The 23,206-nt window shown below is 35.1% G+C and overlaps 1 protein-coding gene across 1 annotated transcript in view; it reads left to right on the forward strand.

Moving 5' to 3' along the window:
• The window catches only part of CNTNAP5 (contactin associated protein like 5), an 880,169-nt gene that overhangs the window by 725,336 nt on the left and 131,627 nt on the right, over nucleotides 1–23,206 (forward strand). Inside the window, exon 18 of the mRNA XM_027854715.1 lies at nucleotides 10,357–10,596. Coding sequence (XP_027710516.1) covers nucleotides 10,357–10,596 — 240 coding nt within the window. The remainder of the gene's footprint in view (nucleotides 1–10,356; nucleotides 10,597–23,206) is intronic.

The following is a 23,206-nucleotide window of genomic DNA, read 5'->3' on the forward strand; positions in this document are numbered from 1 at the left end:
GGAATAAATATATAATACATGTCTAATATTCCTCACTAAAGATGGCCCTACCAATCTTCTATCAATAGGACATATGTCTTGCATATTCCATAATTTAAGTATTTTTTTTCAATAGTTATCATGCTTTTGTGCTGAACTGTCCACTCTTAGCAAAGTTCAGTAAGTAGAGGAACACTTGGAGTGGTAGGATCTGCCAAACTACAGGTCCTACTTTCAACTCAGTCCTCATAGACATCATCTAGAAAGTAACTCCTGTGGAAAAGAGGCCAGTCATCTCTTCCATCCACTAAATGACTGCCACATATACGTCAAGTAAACCAGCCTGGCTAAAGTAGCAAGACATTCTGAAGGAGAGAAGGCAGTCTGTGGCAGTCAACTCAAATCATCACCTTGACTACCATCTTGTCTGAAATCCTAATTGAGATGTCCCAAAACCAAATCCAAAAGCCTTGGAAATAGAAATGCTTACATTCTAGTGCCCTCATTCATCATCCTGAGAAGCAAATTTTATGGATATACAACCTAACAAATGCCCTTGTAGGTGCTAGAGTCACAGATATTGAACATCAAGACAAGAAAATTTTTGTCACCAAAGTCCTTGACACAATATCTTATGATTCAAGATTTTAAAAAATATTTTAACAGAAATTATGTGAGTCCACTATATCTGTTTTGTCACTGTACCCTTAAGACCATGGGACCTTTCTATCTGACTTGTAATAATCCTTCCATATGTTTTGTCTCCTTCAGTTGAATGTGAACCTCTTGGGAACTAGGATTGTATTACTTGCTATTTGTATACCCCAATACTTATCATAGAACTTTTCATATAGTAAGCACTTAATAAATGTTTTATTCATTCAAACAATTGGCTCATCTTTAAAAAAATTGATATCTTTTATTTTTACAACATTTAAATTCTCTTCCATTCCTGCTCTCCCCACACACTGAGAGCTATTCAGTATAACAGAAAAAAAAATATTGAAAAGTATATTTAAAATATTTAAAAAATAACCATCAGCAAAATTAATCAATATCTGAAAAAAAATCTGAGAATACACACACACTATATATATATATATATATACACACACACACATACATACACACACACACACATACATACACACACATACACACACACATACATACATGCAATGATCCACATCATAGACCCTGTTCTCTACAAAGTAATGCAGGGAGGTGCCTTCTATCTTTTTTCTGAAGCCTAGAAAATTCCTTGGGGTTCATTCTCTTACTGAAATGTATTTGTGGCAAGAAAATAGAAGGAAGGCAGGTAGCTCAAGACTTGACTAAGAATGGGAAATTAACTAAAGGCTGGAAATTTATCCCAAAGTAGACGCTTTAAAAGATTGGTTGAAAAGCAATTGTATTCATGTAAGGAAAAAGTGGCAGAAGCCTGAGAAAATTTGGTGAAAATTGTGAAGAAAACAGGCTCTTACTAGGGGAACAGTTTGATTGTCTTATAATATTCCTGAGTCAGGATCCTTGCAAGATGAGACTCAAGCTCTGAGATAGCATAGGGATAGAGAGGGAGGCCTGAACCTGGCTCAGTCACCTGGTTTCTTCACCCAAAGAATCTATTTCATCAATACTAACATTGTGTCTACCTCAAGGCACAGGGTAGGGGGTAGGGGGAAGGCACAGAATAACTGTCTATGCCACTGAGATTGAAGAATGATTTGGTCCAAGATCACAGAGGGTTGACTTCACAGTATCAAAGGCAGGACCTAAACCCAGGTCTTCTTAACTTCAAGGCTAGCTCTTTCTAGTACCTAATTACCAGAAAAAGAAACACCTAGGAAGCAAATGGATAGCCTAATCACTCAGAGTGTTAGGCCTAGTGTCCATTAGGAGCTTCAACACCTTAGGAAATTTATGTACTCTTACATGATGGCACCACCTTCCCAACCCTCAGAAGAGGATTTCTTTCATGCTGCTTTCATGTGGCAAGATTTTCAAGGTTTGCCCTAGGGGAAAAAATTCCTTGTAAGAGCTCAGCGTGACTATAGTCCTATTATGAAAGATATCAAATCATAAACATAGGTAGTTAAGAAATCATCATCTTATCTATAAAGCATCCTATATATAGTTTCAGATTTGTACAATGTTTTCCGTTTAACAAAGCACTTTATTAAAAACAATCTCCTAAAGTAGATAAAATAAGGTTTATTCCTGTTTAACAGATGAGGAAACAAGCTTAGAGAAGATCTATGACAATCCTATCACCACAATGCCAGAAAATGGTGGAGCCCTATCTAACATCAGTGTTCAGAAGTGATGAGGTCTGGAGTTTTAGGGGTGCTGGGACCTCTGAGATCGTGATGCAGGCCCTCCTTGGATGAATTCAACCGAAATCTTCTTTCAGTCAGAGAATAAGTTTATTAGAGATAAACCATACAGGCCAGACTCTTACGGAATCTGAACATTAGTAACTTCCATAGGGATGAGCAAGCATGAGAAAATCTTAACCTTTTGGGCATGAGAAAGTGTCAGCATTTGAATGGGGGCCAGGGTGGATCTTATATACACTAAAGTAACTTTGGGTGACCAGGGAAGAGGCTGGGAAAAGGGTCTAGGTGAGAATTTCAATTGGAATGTCTAAAAGATTGAATAGACAATGGAAATAGATAATGGGAGGAAATGGAAGGAAGAAGTTTGAAAGGCATCTGAACAAGATCAAAAGGTGGGGCTAGGCCTTTCAACGGGAGATGAGGGGAGCCAATAAGGAACCCTTTGAGACCAGAGTAAGAAAAGTTTAAGGGTGTTCTGGGGCCCATAGACAAATGGGAACCAGATTCCCTTTGGGGCCAGGGGTGAAGTTCTGGGCTTGGGCCCATTCCCATCATTAGTGCCTGTACACTTTCTCTTCCACAATCTTATGTGTGCCTCTACGATCTAATCATTGGCAATATTTATTGACTTTCATAAAGCAGATAAAAAGCCCTTTAAATAAATTTAAGGAGAAAAAAGAGACATAAAATAAATTGTAAGCATATTTTGTTATAAACATTAAAAAAATTCAGTTTTTTTACAAAGCAAATTAGGAGTGATTGCCTACTTTAGAGAATGAGCTCTCCCTGTTTGTGTATGTGTATTTGTATGTATGTACAAGCAATGTCTCTCTCTCTCTCTCAATATATAATATATATGTACATATATACATATAAAAAGCATATATGTATGTGTGTGTATTCATGCACACACACACAAATATATATATATACATATATACACATACATATTTATTTATATAACAGTAGACTTCACAGTGCTTTACACAGAGTAAGCATTAAATAAATATTTATTCAATAAATGCATGAATGATTCCTTTTAAAATATTACTCCCCTAGTGCATATAAAATATTATTAAATTTACAGGAAAAATCAATTCATGTATGACTTTCTAGGAATACATTTATTAAGTAAAGGATACTTTATAGAAGACATCTACAGCTCTTGCCCTTAAGGAAATTAAAAACTAGATTCACTTTTAAGAGTTTCATGATTGGAGGACTGTACATTTCTCCTGGCTACAACATAGGAGAAAATTTATAAAAGGGCATATATAATCATAGAGGAGAGGGTTTCTATTAAAGGAAATTAAAAAAAAAAAACTATTCAACATAGAAAAATGAAGTCTGAAAAAACAAATGCTTTAATTCTTTAAAATCATCACTGTTACAAGTAAGCTATACTTGAATATATTCACTAAATAATGGTATTCTAGAACTAGGAAAACCTCTTCAAAGCAGATGGAAATAATTTAAAAAAAAACAAATGAAAGGAAGTATGTTCATCTTCATATTTCTTACCTTATTTAGAATTACACAGTTTCAAAATTGGTCCAAATCTTAACATTTACGTATACAAAATTTTGCCTCTCACAGATGAGAAAATGAGGAGAGTTTCAGTAACTTGCTCACATTCACCCAAATAGTTATTAGCAAACCAGGGAACCCCATTGCCTCTTCATTTGTCATGCTCACCTCTGTATCCCTTTTAGTTCTTACTTCCTTATTTCTTGCTTAAAGGTTTCAATAATTTCAGCTGTCCCTATTGACCTCCTTTTCTTCTGAATTGTTATTACATTTACTTTCTTTACCAGATAAGATGACTCTAAATTTTAAAAAAATTTTCCTGTTATGTCATGTATTTTTTTCTCTTGCCTAGACTTTAAGTTTCTTGAAAGAAGGGAATCTGATTATTGATTTTTATAGCTTTGCTATAATGTGTACTTACTATATACTCTTAGGATATAACTTGACATTAAGAATATAGTTGATATTCAACACCAATGCCATTATCTTCATTGACAGACATTGGTTGAATATCTAATTGATCAAAGTTGATCTCCTAAGTCGTGAGGCCAAAAAAGACACAATCTCTGTATTCAGGAGGCTTTTCTTCCTCTTCATGCTCTTTCTTTTCCAGCCAAACAACATAACTATTCCCCTATTTTTTTCCTCTCCTCTTCTTCCCTGGTGCATTCAGGAAGATCATCTTCCAAGCCTCATCAAGCATAGACAATATCTCCTCCCTGAAGCTATCTTTCATCCTTTCAGTTCAAAGTGTTTCCTCATTACTAAATTTTCCTAAAATACTTTTTCTTTTGCCTAATTTCCTACATTGGATCATAATATCATAGGTTCATAGATTTAGAATTGGAAGCGATTTAGCCAAACATTTCTATTTTATAGATGAGGAACTAAGGCCAGGAGGCTGCAAATGATTTACTCACGAACAAATAGCTAATAAATATCTGAGAAGGAACTTGAACCCAGGATTTCCTGATTTTGAATTTCACATTCTGTCCATTTTCTGTATAGCTATCAGTCTCCTATCCCCATCCTACTCCTGATTCTCAGATTATGTTGTTAATTACTTCAAAGCACATTTTATATCTCATCTACCTTTGTATATGACAGGTGATTAATATATATTTGTTGAATTAAATTGCATATCTTGGGAACTGTTTCTCCAGCAAATTGGGGGGACATCAAGGAGTACAAATGTGCCATTTTACAATTCATCTCATTGTACTATTGACAAGGCCCAGGTTATTATTTCCTTTTTTTCCTTAATTTATTTTGATTTATCAATAATCACCTCCATATGCTTTTGAGTTTAAAATTTTTCTCCCCCTTCCTCCCTGTCACCCTCCCCAAGACAACACATAATCTGATATAGGCTATGCATTTACATTAATATTAAACATATTTTCACATTGGTGATGTTGTAAGTAGAAATTAAAACCAATAGGAGGAACCATCAGAAAGAGGAAACAAAACTCAACAGAAGAGAAAAAAAATTAGCAATTTGGCTTCCATAGTTCTTTCTTTGGGGGTGTGGATAGCATTTTCCACCACCAGATCTCTGGATATGTCTTAGATCCTTGTATTGCCAGGAAGGGTTAAGTTTATCAATATTAGTCATCACGCAACGTGACTGTTATTGTGTACAACATTCTCTTGGTTCTGCTCACTTCACTCAGCATCAGACCATACAAGTCTTTCCAGGTTTTTCTGAAGTCAGCCTGTTCATCATTTCTTATAGCACAATAGTATTCCATCACATTCATGTACCACAACTTGCTCATCCATTCCCCAATTGATGGGCATCCTCTCAATTTCCAATTCTTTGCCACCACAAAAAGAGCTGCTATGAATATTTTTGTACATGTAGGTCCTTTTCCCGTTTGTGTGATCTCTTTGGGATATAGCCTTAGAAGTGCTATTGCTGGGTCAAAAGGTATGTACATTTTGATAGCCCTTTGGGCATCGTTCCAAATTGCTCTCCAAAATGGTTGGATCATTTCACAACTCCACCAACAATGCATTAGTGTTCCAATTTTCCCACATCTTCTCCAACATTTATCATTTTCCTGTTTTGTCATGTTGGCCATTCTGATAGGTGTGATGTGGTACCTCAGAGTTGTTTTGATTTGCATTTCTCTAATCAATAGTGATTTAGAGCATTTCTTCATATGACTGTAGATAGCTCTAATTTCTTCATCTGAGAACTATCTGTTCATATCCTTTGACCATTTATCAATTGGGGAATGGACAGATTATTATTTCAGGCCATTATTATGACCCAGGGAGGCATTTATAATGTGGGATTACAACCCTAATTTTCATGTTACCAAACAAATAGGAGAAAATATATTTTCACTGTTAAAAAGAATAAAAACTAGTCACTGGAATACTGGATCATTCAGGTCATGGTACCACTATGTTTAAAAAGTATTTTGTCAGCATCTAGGTCACTGAAACAATGTGCTTATTTTGGATGCCTTCCACCACTGCTTAGTCTGCCTCAGACCACAGAAAATGTATTTCTGTCAGAGAGACCACCCCACTGACCTTCCTCCCCATTTATAAAAGCTTCAACCAAGTCACATGCAAGTTGATTTGCAATATATCTTGCCTTCTCCACCTCTGTGAATGATCCAGCCACTAATGATATACATAAAAGGTTATCTGCATTCAAAATATGGAGAGTTTTTGAAACTGTTAAATCAGCTGTCACCCAGACAAGGGCATGTGTTTGTTTAGGGGTGAAGACAGAAGATGTAATTGATACCAATCCTCTACCCCCTGCCCAAACACATCAGGAATGAAACAATAAACCTCACAGTATTGCCTGGGCTTAGCATTGATTTGTTGTGGCTAAAAATTTCTCTCTCCAAATATTAAGATAGACAGGAGAATACAGCTTAGATTTGACACTGTGCCCTGTGGAAGCCCCACTTAGTGAAAAGCTACAGTAGAGTCTCTTAAAGCACTGCCAAATATGGAGTGAGGTTTAGTACTGCTAGTCTCTCCCTACTTCTATTCCTTGGGCATGGCTGGGGTCAGCTATACATTAAAGTGATAAATAGGCAGAAAAGTGCTTTAGAAAGAACCCTGGATCTGGAGGCTCACCTTTGTTGTGTGAATATGAATCAGTCACATTACCTCTCAGCCTTGATTTCCTCATCTGCAAAATGAGGATGATTATACTATATAAAGCCAAATTTCACAGGTGAGAAAATATTCTGCAAACTAGAATGTTTTTAGATATAATGATGAGTAATTGTGATGATACAGTGAGGGTTATCAGATGATTCTTGTTGGGATGTCTTATCAAGGAACCTCATAGCACCACTGTGGGGCTTGACCCCGAGACATATGTGCAAGTTCACAATCTCCCCCTTCTGATATTGTCATCGTCATTTCAAGGAAGGCTTAACTTAATTACTACTTGGGCACCTAGAGCAGCTACTGGAGAGGAGCCTTTGGGAAAACTCTCTCCCACTAGGATATCTATCCCCTGTTTCCTAGATCATTTCCCATCTACAACAGGCATCTATCAGCATCTGTGCTCTGTGCTCTGAGGAAGCAACAAATGTATAAGAACTTCACCTTCTCTTTTTTGATTTTGACTAGCACAGGATTAAGTTCATCATATATCTCATTACATTTTCTTACCTTCAAACTTACCTCTTTTTCAGAGTTCCCTATTACTGGGAAATGCAACATTTTACTTTCAGTCATTCAGGTTAAAAACTTCTATGTCATCTTCATCTCTTCACTTTCACCTAGCCCATATATAAAACCAGTTGCCAAATCTTTTCTATTTCTATCTCCACAACATCTTCCACATGCATGTCCTATCTATTCACACAACCATCTCAGGTTCTTTCTTTTAGACCTTCATTCTTTGTTACACTGTGTTTCTCTTTTTGATCTTCTATTGATCTATGCTACTACAATGATTATGTAGTTGTGACCTCCATTGAAGATATTTTCAGGAGTGCTGGGGAATGTCTGTGTTCTTTAAAACACCTCCTCTATCAGCTCCTGGATAATGCTTGAAATCTTTCACTTAGAAATTCATTATTCTGTCTCAATATATGATTTTTTAATTAAAATCCAGCCCAAAGAAGGGTCACAATTAAGCCACATCAACCAGACAAATTATGTCCTCAAAAGGTATATAGGATATAAAATCTTGAAGCCACTGAAATACTGAACAGGATAAGATTTGTGGGATAAAAGATCAGAGGAAGTACACCCAAGAATGGAACATTATGCAGAAAAGGAATATACAGGGACACTGACAACAAACTGACAACTTCTCAGGCCAGCCCAGTCTATAACTTTCTCCCATATATCTCAACTTTCTTTCCTTGTAATTTTCTTGTATTGTGAGTTAACCTGGAATAGTGGATTGAGACCTAGCCTTGAAAACAGGAAGATCTGAGTTCAAATGCTACCTCTGACACATACTAGATGTTAAAACTGGGGAAGTCACGTCTGATCAGTTCTCTAGGTAATGCTATATGACTATAAGTTTCAGAGAAGGCACTGACCTACCTTGGTAGAGGGAGTTTCCTCACCAAGGAATTCTCAATGCCAACAGTTCTTAAATTTTTTGGTCTCGAGATCCCTTTTTTATTCTTTTTATTTTATTTTTTATGTTTTTTTACATGAATTTATTAATTTTAAGATCCAAATTCTCTCCATCCTTTCAGGTCCTTCCCCACTTATTGAGAAGACAAGCAATATGATATCCATTAAGCATGTGAAGTCATTAAAATATATTTCCATGTTAACCATGTTCTCTCTCCCCTCCCTAAGCAAGAAAAATAAAGTGAAAAAAAATGCATGTTTCAATCTGCTCTCAGAGTTTACCAGTTTTCTCTATAGAGGCGAATAGGATTTTTCATCATGAGTCCTTTGGAATTGTCGTGCATCATTGTATTGCTTAGAGTAGTTAAGTTCCAGTTGATTATCATTACAATATTGCTGTTACTAGGTACAATATTCTTCTGGTTCTGCTCACTTTATTTTGTATCAGTTCATGTAAGTCTTCCCAGGTTTTTCTGAAACCATCTGCTCATCATTTCTTCTAACACAATAGTATTCCATCACCATCATGTATCAGTCTTGATCAGCCATTCCCCAATTAAAGAGCATCCTTTCAACTTCCAATTCCTTGCCAAAACAAAAGGAGCTTCTGTAATTATTTTTGTTCATATAGATCTTTTTCCTTTAAAAAGAAAAAAAACAAACAAACAAACCCTTTTCATTATTAAAAATTGTTGAGGACCATGCCCAAAGGGTACTTGTCTATATGAGTTGCATATATCAACATTGGAAATTAAAATATCTAAGTATTATTATGAAAATAGTATTGAACTTGAGGTCAACCTGAAAGGATTTCAGGGAACCCCACAGGTTTAAGGACCATCTCTTGACATCCACTGCCCTTTACCAATGAAATCACAAGTCTTATTTCTATCCCTAATCTTCCACCATGACCTAATCATCTTGTATAACTCACAGATTTTCTCACATGTGTTAACTTAAGATTTTCCAGTCAAAATACCAGGCCTAAGTTTGAGATCTTCAAGAGCAGTAAGGAATCGTTCTAGTTGTTTACAATTTCTCTGAGTGTCCAAGCATAGGTTTTTACCAAATAACTCCATAAAATTTGTTGATCTGACTTCAGGTTTAGTAATAGATCAGGGAAGGGAAGTCCCCATAGGCTAGGCAAGTCATGCAGCCCCCATGAAGGATTTGAAAAAAAAAAAAAAGGGTTACGATTTAAATAGACTGAGAAGACATTCTAAGAAGAGATAAATGAGCAAACACCGGAAGTGGGAGTGAAAATAGAATGTAGTAGGAGTGTAAGGACCTGTTTGACTAAACTGGGGACCAGTATTTCTGAGTCAGGCCTCTCTCTATGAATTGTGGGGGACAACACTGGCTATCTCTGGTGTGAAAAGATTATAGAATGCTATCTTTTTTTTTTAATCTTACCTTACTTTCTAGAGAGAAGTATGAGAAGCATTCCTGTCTTCCTTCACTCTGCAAGTTAGTGGTAGTAATGCTTTAATTTCAGGTTTTCTGGAGACCCACCAGCGACCCAAGATCAGTCTTTCAGCCAGGAGCTATGCTCAAAGCATAAAAATAATTTCTTGAAATGACTGGAATAGGCTAGAAAAGTACAACTGTGGTGAACCTAGTACCCAACACAGTTCCTTTCAGAGTTTCTTTGATCAGTATCTATCTGACTCTTGATTGATAATGAAAAGCCTGTACTTTTTATATAAATTCATCCTAGACACACAATTTGATTTCTCCACCCTAATCTCTCTCTCTCTCTCTCTCTCTCTCTCTCTCCCCCTCTCTCCCTCTCTCTCTCCCCCTCTCTCTCCCTCTCTCTCCTCTCTCTCTCTGTTTCTCTGTCTCTTTCTCTCTGTCTGTCTGTCTATCTATCTATCTATCTATCTATCTATCTATCTATCTATCTATCTATTTATCTATCTGTCTGTCTGTCTCTCAGGTGGCACAACATCAAGACAGAAAGGATTCCTAGGATGTATCCGCTCCTTACATTTAAATGGACAGAATCTTGATCTTGAGGAAAAAGCCAAGGTCACATCTGGAGTCAAGCCTGGATGCCCTGGACACTGCAGCAGTTATGGCAACCTTTGTCACAATGGAGGGAAGTGTGTAGAGAAGTATAATGGCTACCTCTGTGACTGTACCAACTCTCCATATGAAGGACCCTTTTGTAAAAAAGGTAGGCTTCATTCTTACAGTTAATGGGAAGTTAGCATGCAGCAGTAGAGGACCCATTGGGCTCAAATCAGGACACAAAAGTCATACTCCCAACTAATTAGCTGTGTGGTTATAGGCAAATCATTTAATCTCTATGTTTCAATTTACTCAGTTGATACATAAAGATAAATTAATTGGATAGGCTTAAACTAGGTAGAAGACATTTTATGAGGAACTGGATAATCAAATAGAGAATGTTAGCATGTTTCATATATTTGTTGTTAGGATAAAATGTTATAAGATGAATAAACATGTAAGTAATAAAAATACTATTGTTACTTCTATTTCTCAGTATTTTTTTAATTGCTGAGTCACCCAGAGCATCTCATTTTATAGCCTGCTATTAATACTCATTTATTAAACATACAGAATGAGACTTTGAAGATAACAAAATTTAGTCTACAGAAAACTAGGCTGGATGTCAGCCACCTCATTCCATTTCCATTGCTTACTAAACTGTGAGATTTTTTTTTTTAGCATTAACTAATCTCTATGGCCTTAAATATGAAGTTGTTCATATAGAATCATAGCATCATTTTGTTTGTTTTTTGTTTTTGTTTTAGAGCTTGATGGGACATTGGAGAACAATTAGTCCAAATTTAGCATTTTACAGTTAAGGAAACCCAGAGAAGTTGTGATTTACCAAAGCCACACAGTTGAGCTAACATCAGAAGTCTACCCTGAGGTCTGATGTTCTTTCCATTACCCTAAATAATGATGATGATATTGGAGGGAGGATATTATTATAGAAATCTAAGATTAGTTAGGTCCCATGATTTTAGGATTTCTCATAACTTGTTACACAAATGCAGGCTTACAGTTTGTCTTTGTATTATCTGTAAGATAATTGCATTGATGAAAAATGAGCTTTATGGATAAAGGATAAGACAGAATTCAAGGATATTGATTAAGTGTCATAAAGAACAACTATTTTAATCACTTTAAAGCAATATTTATATTCAAACATTTCATATACTAATTAAAAGTCTATTCATCAAAGAAGAACCTCCAAGGTTCTCTACTAAGCAATACTTTATTAACCTACCTCCTGTAACTCTTAGAATTTGAAAGTAGTAAAACTGATTGCATTTCACAATCCATTATAATTTACTACACTGGTGAGAGACAGCGCAAAGAGAGAACAGGCCTATAAGTCGGGAAACCTGGGTTAAAGTCTAGTCTCTGATACATAAAAACTCTGTGACTCTGGGCAAGTCTTTCAACCCCTTAATAATCTAGCCCAGTGATGTCAAACTCAGATAGAAATGATAGCAACTGAACTGTATTTAAGGATCACAGGGGAATCCAAATATTAACTTCTAAAACCACATATTAACATTGCTTATGTTCTGTTATTTTTATTTATTTTGTTAAAAATTTCCCAATCACATTTTAACCTTGTTCTGTCTCTCCAGAGATTGCTGCAGACTGCAATGCTGAGGCTTTGAAAACTCTGTTCTAGGCAACTCTCTAAGATTCTGAATTGTAGAAAAAGTGCAGGTCTGCCATTAATAGAGGGAATTTTCTCATCAGGGAGTTTTCAATTACCACTAAAATAATTGGTTAAGTCTGTGTGCTATATTTTAGGCTCTGCATTAATTCAGATTGACTTCTAACTCATTACCCCCTCCCCATATTATTGGACTTTGTGTAGTATAATAATTTCTGGGAAATAGGTTGTACTCCTTAGGAATATTGCAGAAATATAAAACAAAGTGTTGATTATTGCATGGAAATTTGAAAAAAGTCAAATATTGTCCAACAGACTTATAATCTGAGCCATGACAGTAAAAACATTAATGTCTTTCTACTGGAACTTGCCTGTGAATTACTCTCCCTGAAAAATATAGATTCCGCCGCTCATAGAATTCTCTGGTTTCCTAGAAGTTTCACATGCTGAAGAAGCACTCTACTGACGGTCCATTTCCCAAGACATATACTAGAGTCATTTCAAATGATATATGCTCAGATCCTTTGTCCAAATAAATAGTACTGGGGACCTTTCTGCATTTCTCTAGCTATGTTGTTCAGCCATCTCATAGATCTTATTGTTATAAATTTAGCTTAATTTTTCTCTGGTTCCTTTCTTCCAGACAACTTCGATTAATTGTTTTTTTTTTTCTCTCCATGAAGTCAAATTTTTCACAAGCACATGTTGGTATATCCTTTCTACTCTCATTTCTTCCCTTTTATCTTTTTTTTAAGTTAAATAAATGTATGTGTGCAGAATAATTTTCATCTTACTTCATCATTCACTCTACTTGATGGTTAATCACACACAAATAGCATCCTGCCATTCAGTAATTGATGTGTTCAGGAATTGGACATTTAAGCAATAGGACAGAAGAGCTTACCTAGAAATACATAAGTTTAGAGTCCAAATCTACTTCCCAATTCATAAATCCCCATTACTGTATTCAGCATAAGTGATCATTCAACTTCTACTTATAAGCCTCATCAGAAAATCCCCTACCTAATATGACAGCACTTTCTATTTTCAGCAAAATTTAATTATTACAGTTTTCTTCCTTATATTAGGGCAAAAATCTACTTTTATGTGTATATGCTCCAGCTTCATAATGACCTCCTTAAAATGTGGCTCCCAGAATTGAACATAACACTACAGATGTTTTCTGACCTGAAGAGTATAAGAATATATAGGAAACTTAACTCCCTACTGGTTCTCTCTCTCTCTCTCTCTCTCTCTCTCTCTCTCTCTCTATCCCTCTATCCCTCCCTCCTTTCCTCCCACCCTCCCTCCCTGTCTGTATGTACATACATGCTTTGCTTTTCTTTGTAATGGATATTGAACAATGAAGTTTTATTTCTAGAATTATGCTGCTATAAAGTAGAGAACTGGGCCCCCTTTGCAACATCATCAGGCACTTCTAGCCTCTTCCTCTCTACCCACCCCTATCTTTTTTTTTTCAATTTAAAAATGTTGTATAGTCTTCAATCTTCTAAGGATTCCAACATCAACTCTACTTTGCATGAATAGTTGTCCTCTATCCTATATTTATATAGTTGTTTGGTTGTTGTATATCTAACCTAAGTGTAAACATTTACATTTATCACTATTAGATTAAACATTCTTAGCTCCAGTTCATGATTATAGCTTATTAAAGTTTAGATGAGGGGAAGTTAGGTGGCTCAGTGAATAGAGCTCTAGCCTTGGAGTCAGGAGGACCTGAGTTCAAATTCGCCTCAGACACTTGATACTTACTAGATGTGTGACCCTGGTGTATGTCATTTAACCCTGATTGCCTCACCAAAAAGACAAAAAAAAATAGATTTAGATGAAATTTTCTTTCATCCAGTATATTAGCAATCCCTCCCATCTATGTCATTTGAAAATTTGATAAGCTGCCATATGACTTTAGTCATTTACAAGAATATTAAATAGAACAAAGTTAAAAACAAAGCTTTGCAACATACCTCCAGAGATCTTCCACTGTGTTAACATCAATTGATTAACCAACATTCTTTGCAAATAGTTCCTCGGTAAGTTGTTGAAAAACATCCAATTCTTTATTTTCTATTTTGACTACAAAGATATTGCTGAAAATTACCAATTATGTTGCTTAAATCTAAATATATTATATCAATTTCATTCCTCTGATTCAACTCTGCCCCTCCCCCAATAATAAGTAAATTAAATAAGTAAAAACAAGGTAAAAGGAATTTAAAAAAGCAAGCTTAATAGAACAGAGACATGATGTTGTGGATAGAATTCTTGATTTGAACTCAGCAAGACTCAAGTTCATTTGACTCAATACTGAGTCAAATACATCTTAGTCCTTTAATCCTGGGGTTTTTTGTTTGTTTGTTTGTTTTTACTTCTCTGAGCCTCAGTTTCATATATAAAATGAACAAATTGGATTCTAAAGTCCCTTCCAACTGTAAATGTAAGATTTTATGATCTCAGGAGATAATCCCTTCCTTTTTTAACTAATCAATCCTTCATTAGAGCATAATAATTTTTATAGCATACCCTCAAGGCTATATTTTAGGCAATAATGTGTATTCCAAGTAGACAATGAAATGTCTATGCATGCTCTAAAGACTGTCTATTAATTGGCCAGCCTCCCCTCATCACATGATAATATGACTAAACAGTGCTTCTTAAAGGTTCAGTATTTCCATAAATGTACCATAAAAAATTATAGACAAATTGAAATTAACAAATTATTTGTTTGATATACATTTTCCATACTCTCAAAATATCTTAGATTCTTTTTTTAATACAGTATTTTTTCTAATCACATGTACAAGCAATTTTTAACATACTTTAAAAAATTTGAGTTCCAAATTCTCTCTCTCCTCTCTTTTCTCCCCTATCCCTTCATTGAGAAGGCGAGCAAGTTGATAGAGGTTATGCATGTGTAGTCATTGAAGACATTTCCATAATAGTTAAGTTGTGAAAGAGAAGTTGGACAAAAAACAAACAAAAAAAAAAAACAAGAAAAGTAAAGAAAGTTTAAAAAAATGTATGCTTCAATCTGCATTCCAACTCTATCAGTTCTTTCTCTGGAGGTGGATAGCAGTTTTCATCACACATCCTTCATAATTGTTTTGGATTATTGTGTTGATGAGAATAGATGTTATTCACAGCTATTCATCATTACAATATTCCTGTTACTGTGTACAATGTTCTGGTTCTGCTCACTTCACTTTATATCAGTTCATGTAAGTCTTTGCAGTTTTTTTTTTCTGAAAGCATTCTACTCATCATTTCTTATAGCATATTAGTATTCCATCATAATCATATACCACAAGTTGTTTAGCCATTCCCCAGTTTATGGGAATCCCCTCAATCTCCAATTTTTGCCACCACAAAAAGAGCTGCTATAAATATTTTCTTTATATATAGGTCCTTTTTTTAAAATATCTTGGTATGCAGACCTAGTAGTGGTATTGCTGGGTTGAAGAGTATGCATTGTTTCATAGCTCTTTGTGCATAGTTCCAAATTGTTCTCCAGAGTGGTTGAATTAGTTCACAACTCCACTTATAGTATATTAGTGTACCAATTTTCCCATATCCCCTCCAACATTTTTCATTTTCCTTTCTTGTCCTATTAGTCAATCTGATAAGTGTGGAATCGTACCTCAGAGTTGTTTTAATTTGTATTTTTCTGATCAATAGTGATTTAGAGCATTTTATTTTGTTTTGTTTTGTTTTAGAGTATTTTTTTCATGTTACTATAGAAAGCTTTGATTACTTCATCTGAAAACTTCCTGTTCATATCTTTTGACATTTATCTATTGGGGAACGATGCTTATAGTTTTTTTCAGATTTGACTCAGTTTTCTATATATTTGAGAAATAAAGCCTTTATCAGAGAAACTTGCTGTAAATTTTTTCACAGTTATGATTACTGTATATTTTCCTCTATCCTGTATTTTACTTCTATCGCCTTTCACAATTGGCCCCCCTTTTTATCAACCCTGTCCCCACCCTTCTCTTTTCCCCTTCCTGTCTTATATTCCTATAGCATAAGATAGATTTCTATACCCAACTCGGTATGTATATTATTACATATTTAAGTCAATTCTGATGAAAATAAGGTTTAAGCACCCCCCTCAATTTTCCCATCTTTCCCTCCAATGTAAAATACATTTCTACCCTTTTTTATTTTACCTCATTCTAATCTCCCTTTTCCATTTTCCTAGCGCATCCTTCTTTCTCATCCCTTAATCTTGTTTTTAAGAGACAAACCTGTCATATTCAATTCATACCGGTACCCTCTATCTATGTATACTGCTTTGAACTGCCCTAATAATGATAAAATTCTTGGGAGTTGCAAGTATCATCTTCCCATGTAAGAATGCAAACATTTTAACTTTATTGAATCCCTTCTGATTTCTTTTTCCAGTTCACCTTTTTATGCTTCTCTTGAATCTTGTCTTTGCATGTCAGATGTTTTATTCATCTCTGTTCTTTTCATCAGGAAGCTTAAAAGTCCTCTATTTCATCAAATATCTATTTTTCCCCTGAAGGATTATAATCAGTTTTGCTGGGCAGGCAATTTTTGGGTTTAATCTTACCTCTTTCACCCTTTGGAATATCATGTTACAAGTCCTCTGATCCTTTAATGTAGAAGCTGATAAATCTTGTGTTATCCTAAGTGTGGCTACGTGATATTTGATTTTTTTTCCCTTCTGGCTGCTTGCAATATTTTCTTCTTGAACTGGGAGATTTGGAATTTGACCATAATATTCCCAAGAGTTTTCATTTTGGGATCTCTTTCAAGACATGATTTGTGTATTTTTTTTCATTTCTATTTTACCCTCTGTTTCTAAAATATCAGGGAAGTTTTCTTTGATAATTTCTTAAAAGATGATCTCTAGGCTCTTGTTTTGATCATAACTTTCAGGTAGTCCAATAATTCTTAAATTCTCTCCCCTTGCTCTATTTTTCCTAGTCTGTTATTTTTTCCAATGAGATATTTCACATTTTCTTCTTTTTTTTCTTCTTTTGATTTTGTTTTATTATTTCTTTATATCTCATAAAGTCAGCTTCCTTTTGCCCAATTCTAATTTTTAAGGAATGATTTTCTTCAATGAGCTTTTGTACATTCTTTCCATTTGGCCAGTTCTACTTTCAAAGGAGTTCTTTTTCTCAATGTAGTTCTGTATATCTTTTTCCATGTGACCAATACTACTTCTTAAGTTCTTCTCTTCAGTGAGTTTTTGTATATCTTTTTATATTTGGCTAATTCTGCTTTTTAAGGCATTCTTCTCTTCATTGAATTTTTGTGCCTCTTTTACCATTTGGCCTACTCTGTTTTTTTAAGATGTTATATTCTTCAGTATTGTTTGTGCCTCTTTTTACCAAGTTCTTGACTCTTTTTTTTTCATGATCTTCTTGCATCACTTTCATTTCTCTTCCCAGTTTTTTTTTCCCTTTACTGTTCTTATTTAATTTTTAAAAATCTTTTCTGAGGTCTTCCAGATTTTTTGGGGGGAACTGAGTTCAATTTGTAATTTTCTTTGAAGCTTTGGGTGTAGCATTTTTGGCTTTGTTGTCTTTTTTTTTTTGAGTTTGTGTTTTGATCTTCCCTGTCTCAGTGATATTTTTTGGTGATCAGGTTCTTGTTGTTGTTTGCTCACTTTCCAACCAATTTCTTTACTTTTAACTCTGTGTCAAATTTGGGCTCTGTTCTTGTGGTTGAGGGAGGCCTTTTCCAAACTTCATGTTTTTTTTCTGCAGATTTTTTTTTCAGAGCTAGTTCTGGGTGTCTATAAGATTTCTATTCTTTCTAAATGGTATGTATGAGCTAAGGAGAGGTTTGTTTACTTCTCTCCTGGCCTGTGTTCTAGTCTATGAGTCCCGGCACTGTGACCAGGGTCCAAATTCCCCTGCAGCCCCAAGCTCTGATGTGCTAGTGCTCTCTCTCACCTTGATACTACTACCTAGGACTGTGACCCAGCATTGTAACCTAGATCTGTGTGTGGGCAATGCACCCAATGCCAGCAAAGCGACCCCTATGGTCTTCTTCTGACCAGTTGTCCAAACCCCTTACCATCTGTGGGTTAAGAGCTCCTGAAGCCACTGCTACAGATATAAAAGCTCTGCTGCTGGCTTACTGGGTCTTGTCTACACTGGACTTGGTTCCACTGTCATCACATAGGAGAGGCCTTTCCTGCAAACCTTCTAAGTTATCTCAGACTGGAAAATTGTTTCACTTCATCTTTTTTTTTCTTTTTTCTTTTTCTTTTCTTTTTTTTTTTTTTTGAGGATTCTGCCACTCCAGAATTAATTTTGAGGCATTATTTAAAGTTGCTTGGAGGGGAATTTGGAAGAGCTAGGTGAGTTCCTGCATTTTCTCCACCATCTTGGTTCCATCACCCTTGTACTCACTTTCTTATTCTTTATATCCTCTTTTATAAATGAAAGGGTTGGACTAGAGAAATTTCTTAGTTTCCTTTTAGATCTGAATCCTATGTTGCATCCTTCCTGAACTATCTCCCTTTATTGGGTTTCAGAGTGATAACTTAGAATATGAATGTGACTTTCTAGTATTCCCTAATATTTTAGCCAACCAAAACTTCAAGATAAGAGGTATATTTTCTCTTGAGGTTTTCATCTTTCTACCTGATGAACCAATTCCCTCTAAGATTTAGTTGCTTTTTCTACCATATGAGAGATTAAAAACAATCTACAAAGTACTTCATAACTTTATCAAAAGCTCTTCTTTCAGTGGGTTAAGTCTGTCAGGATAGTTGGAATCTCTGTCACCATCACAACTTGCCTCTGGGCTAGCTTTTTTTATTATTATTATTAGTTTTTTAAATCAAGAATGTTCCATCCATTGCTTTCACCAGTATGAGTGTTTGCCATATACATCCACACTGATACTGCTATTTTTCTATCCCTTTATTTTTATCCAATCAGTCCATCATATATTTATTAAGCACTTACTAAGTACCCGGCACTGTGCAAAGCAATGAGTATTCAAAGAAAGGCAAAAGCATGTCCTCACCCTCAAGGAACTCATAGTCTTTGGGTGAGATGGCATTAAAAAAAAGTATGGGGCAGCTAGGTGGCACAGTAGATAGAGCACTGGTTCTGGAGTCAAGAGGACCTGAATTCAAATCAGGCCTTAGACACTTGACACTTACTAGCTGTGTGACCCTGGGCAAGTCACTTAACCCCATTGCCTAGCAAAAAACAAAACAACAACAGCAACAAAAGTACATGGAAGATATATTCAGTGTAAATGATAAGAGATCACAGAAGGAAGGTGTTGCATAGGGAAGAGGGAGTCAGTGAAAATCCATTTGCAGAAGGTTGGATTTGAACTAAGCATTGAAAAAAAGAAAGAGAAGATGTGGACAATTAAAGAAAGATAGCCCAGGAGACTGCTAATGGAAAAGCACAAATAAAGGAATTAAGAATATCTTGTATGAGGAAGAGCAAGGAGGCCGGGATTATTGAATTAGAGAGTATATTGATGAGGGTAAACTATATGAAGACTTGTAAGATAGGAAGGGCCCAGGCTGTGAAAGGGTTTAAAAGCCAGTGTTCTCTAGTATGCTCCTTTTCCCAACACACACACATACACACACACACACACACTCACTCCCTCATATATATGTAAACACACACAACATAGATTTAAATATTCCTGATGTATTTCAAAACTTCTCTCCCTTTCTGTCAGATGTATTTCTTTTGCATAAGGAATACCTTTTATTTCTATATTTTAATCATGATTCCTATGCTACTTGGTAGTGGTAATACTTAAGAAATAATTGTATATTAAGATAATTTTGCTTTTTAATAATAATCTATGTATTAGAATATAAATACCTGAAATCTTGTGTGTTAGTCTTTCCTTTTTCAACTATTTACTTCTATGAATAACTATATTACTGAATCCTACTGCTATTCTATGTACCTGATATACCATGAAGTATCTAGATATAATGCTTTATTTGGGCAGTTTTCTTTGCCCTCACTACTGAAATTTCCATTCTCAATTTAAAGAAAGGCAGACCAAAATAGGAACACATTCTTCCTAATCCCAAAAAGATCTTCAATCCCTGACTCTAGAATCTATCATTCTGCTATCTTAAACAATAATCTTGACTTGGTTTGATAGTCCTGCAATATACATTGTGTTCTGTCAGCCTTCTGTAGACAGCTGCTCGCTTCCCATGTTTCTTTTCTCTTGCAAAATCTCAATCTTAAATGAAAGAAAAGAGTGTAAATATGTGACCTGTAGCTTAAGGAGCTTTAGTTTCCTTTTCAAGGTGTCATATTCCATACACCAGGGGTCCTTTACTTTATTTTTTTATGTGTGTCACGTATCCCTTTGCTCATGGTAGCATCTTGTTCCCTTCTCAGAATATTGTTTTTAAATACCATGAAACATCTGTGATCATAAAGGAAACTAATTATAATGAAATGTAGTTATTGAGATACATTTATTGTTTTGTTTTGTTTTGTTTCCTTTTGTTTCCTTTGTTTTTAAGTTCACAGACCCTAGATTAAGAAACCCTTCCGTTTAGTTTCTGATACCTCTAGAGAGTATGAGAAATTATGAAGTCCTCAGTTTTTATGAATGAACATTACTCTAACCCAAGGTGATCTGCAATATTGTTTTCCAGTGGGATTATGGGAGCTGGAAAACAGTGAGATTGAACGCTATTCAAAGAAATGGTTGAGATTAAATCCAATTTTGCTGAATAATATAAAGACTTATTCAGATATAAGGCTGTCTTTAGATAATGTCTCTAACATTTTTCCCCCAAGATATGCTGGTAGTTCCATTATTTCATGTCCCTAAAACTTTCTAATGACATATGAACATCAAATATTTCCTCCTAAGCCAGATTTATTTGGGGAGGATTCATCTAGCCCATTCTTTGGTCTCTGATAGTCATGATAAAAGTTGTTCTAGGGGTGGAGTGGAGAAAGATGTTAAATGGCCCTCATGATTCCAAGAACACCATTTTTATTTTGTTTCTTTTTGAATTGCTCTATCACATGGAATACTTTCATCTCATTGCCAGACTGTTGTCATTCTAAAAATCTTTTAACTTGACTGATTTTCAAGTATGCTTGGTCATTGTCAAACCAAAATGAATGTTTAGCATTTGTTCAAGTCATTACCTATAGTCAGAGGTCATCCCCATTGTCTAATTTCTACTTATCTAAGTACCACTTCATGGTTCAGCCCAAATTATATCTCTTTCGTATGACCTCTACCAATTGTTTCAGGGTTCACTGGACAGATGACATATAATATTTTTTAAAATTATTTTTCTTTTTTGTGTACATCCTTTCTCCCTAACTATACCCATAAGCCTCTTGAAGATAGAACCTATTTTTGTGCCTCTTTATCTCCAAGCTTAGTAGATATTCAATGTATTTTTGCCAATGAAAATTATTTTGTCCTGCGGTAACATATCATTAACTATAACACACTTGCAGTTAGTATTAGGTGTTTACTAGCCCATATGTTTTATTGTTTTTTCCCATTTCCTTTATCCCTTAGGCTATTATTGGGGATTTGCATGCTGATAAAATTTGATCTTTATCAGGAGGTCTCAAAATCTTGGTTTATGTAATTCAAGAAATGAATATCATTCCCTCATAAAAAGTCAGGAAGAATTAGGTATGAGATTAACTAGTCACTTTCAGATTGCTAAAATGAAAACAACACAACAAAAATGCTCACCCCCAAAATGTAAAACTGGAAAATACAACTAATCTGTCTTGTTTTTCCCTTCTGGTTAAAAACTGTATATTTGGGGTATTTACTATTCTAAGTATAAAGAAAAACTGAAGAAAACACTTCTAATCATATACTTTCTATGCCAATAATTAGTGTGCTATTCTTAGTAGATTGCCCTGAAGTAGCCTAAGTTTTTAAGAAAAAAAAAAAAAGAAAAGAAAAAGGAAGCATCAAATAAAAAAGTCATTATTCTTCTAACTAGGAGATGGTACCCTAGAATGTGGGCAGAGGTTCCCTGAGGAAATGCACTCAGGAAAATACTAGAATCCAGCTGATGATAAACTAAAAACTTCACCTGTCACAGATCCCCACTACATGTCTTCATAAGCAGGAGTGCTAATACTGTGACATAAATAATAAATATGAATCACTTTCTCCGAATCTGTGTAAAAAGATTTAGCATCTCCAATTTGCTAAGAAATATACATAAATATTTAACTTTATTTTATTTTGTTTTGGTTTTGCTATACATACTATTAGTTATTTTTTTTTTACAAGAAAGAACAAATGTGCCACCATTATATGAGGCAAAATTCATGTTTAAGCACAGTGATAGGGCCAAATAGATAAACTTCAAGAGAGAAGCATGGAAATAAGTATTTTGTACATGAAATGGAAAATTAATAAAGACTTTACTAAGAATTATATAAAGGGTGATCCCCAGGTATGTGTGTGACCTTAGGGAAATATTGCATGATCCTAGTTCTGGAGCTCTTCTGTTATTCAATTGTGTCCAACTCGTCATGACCCCATTTTGGAGTGCTCTTAGCAAATATACTAGATTTTTTTAAAAATTTCCTTCCCTAGTTTATTTTTACATATGAAGAAACTGAGAAAAATAGGATTAAGTGACTTGCCCTGGGTCACACAGGTTTAAGTGTCTAAGGTCACCTTTGCTCTCAGGAGGATAAGTCTCCCTGACTCCTGGCCAGGCATTCTTTTGGAGCACTAAAGGAACTCAATGACTATCTAGTTCAACCCCTTCCTTTTAAAGAGGAGGAACCTGAGGCCTGGGAAGATTGTAACTTGACCAATATCACCCAAGTTGGTATTATCAGAGATGGGATTTGAAAACAAATTTTCTGATTCTAGTGCCCAGGCTCTTTCTGCTGACCAACAGCAACCTCCCTAATATCTCTCCCTAACCTCTTTCTATGAGTGAAATCCAGCTAAAAATGAACATAAGGAATAGCTATAATATACAAAATTCAGTAACTACATTCAGAGGGTAGAAGAATAGATTCAGCTACAAGAGGGTTTTTTCTTTCTTTTCTTCTTTCTTTCTTTCTTTCTTTCTTTCTTTCTTTCTTTCTTTCTTTCTTTCTTTCTT

This window comes from Vombatus ursinus, unplaced genomic scaffold, assembly GCF_900497805.2.
Source record: "Vombatus ursinus unplaced genomic scaffold, bare-nosed wombat genome assembly UNPS02010548.1, whole genome shotgun sequence".
Lineage (NCBI taxonomy): Eukaryota > Metazoa > Chordata > Mammalia > Diprotodontia > Vombatidae > Vombatus > Vombatus ursinus.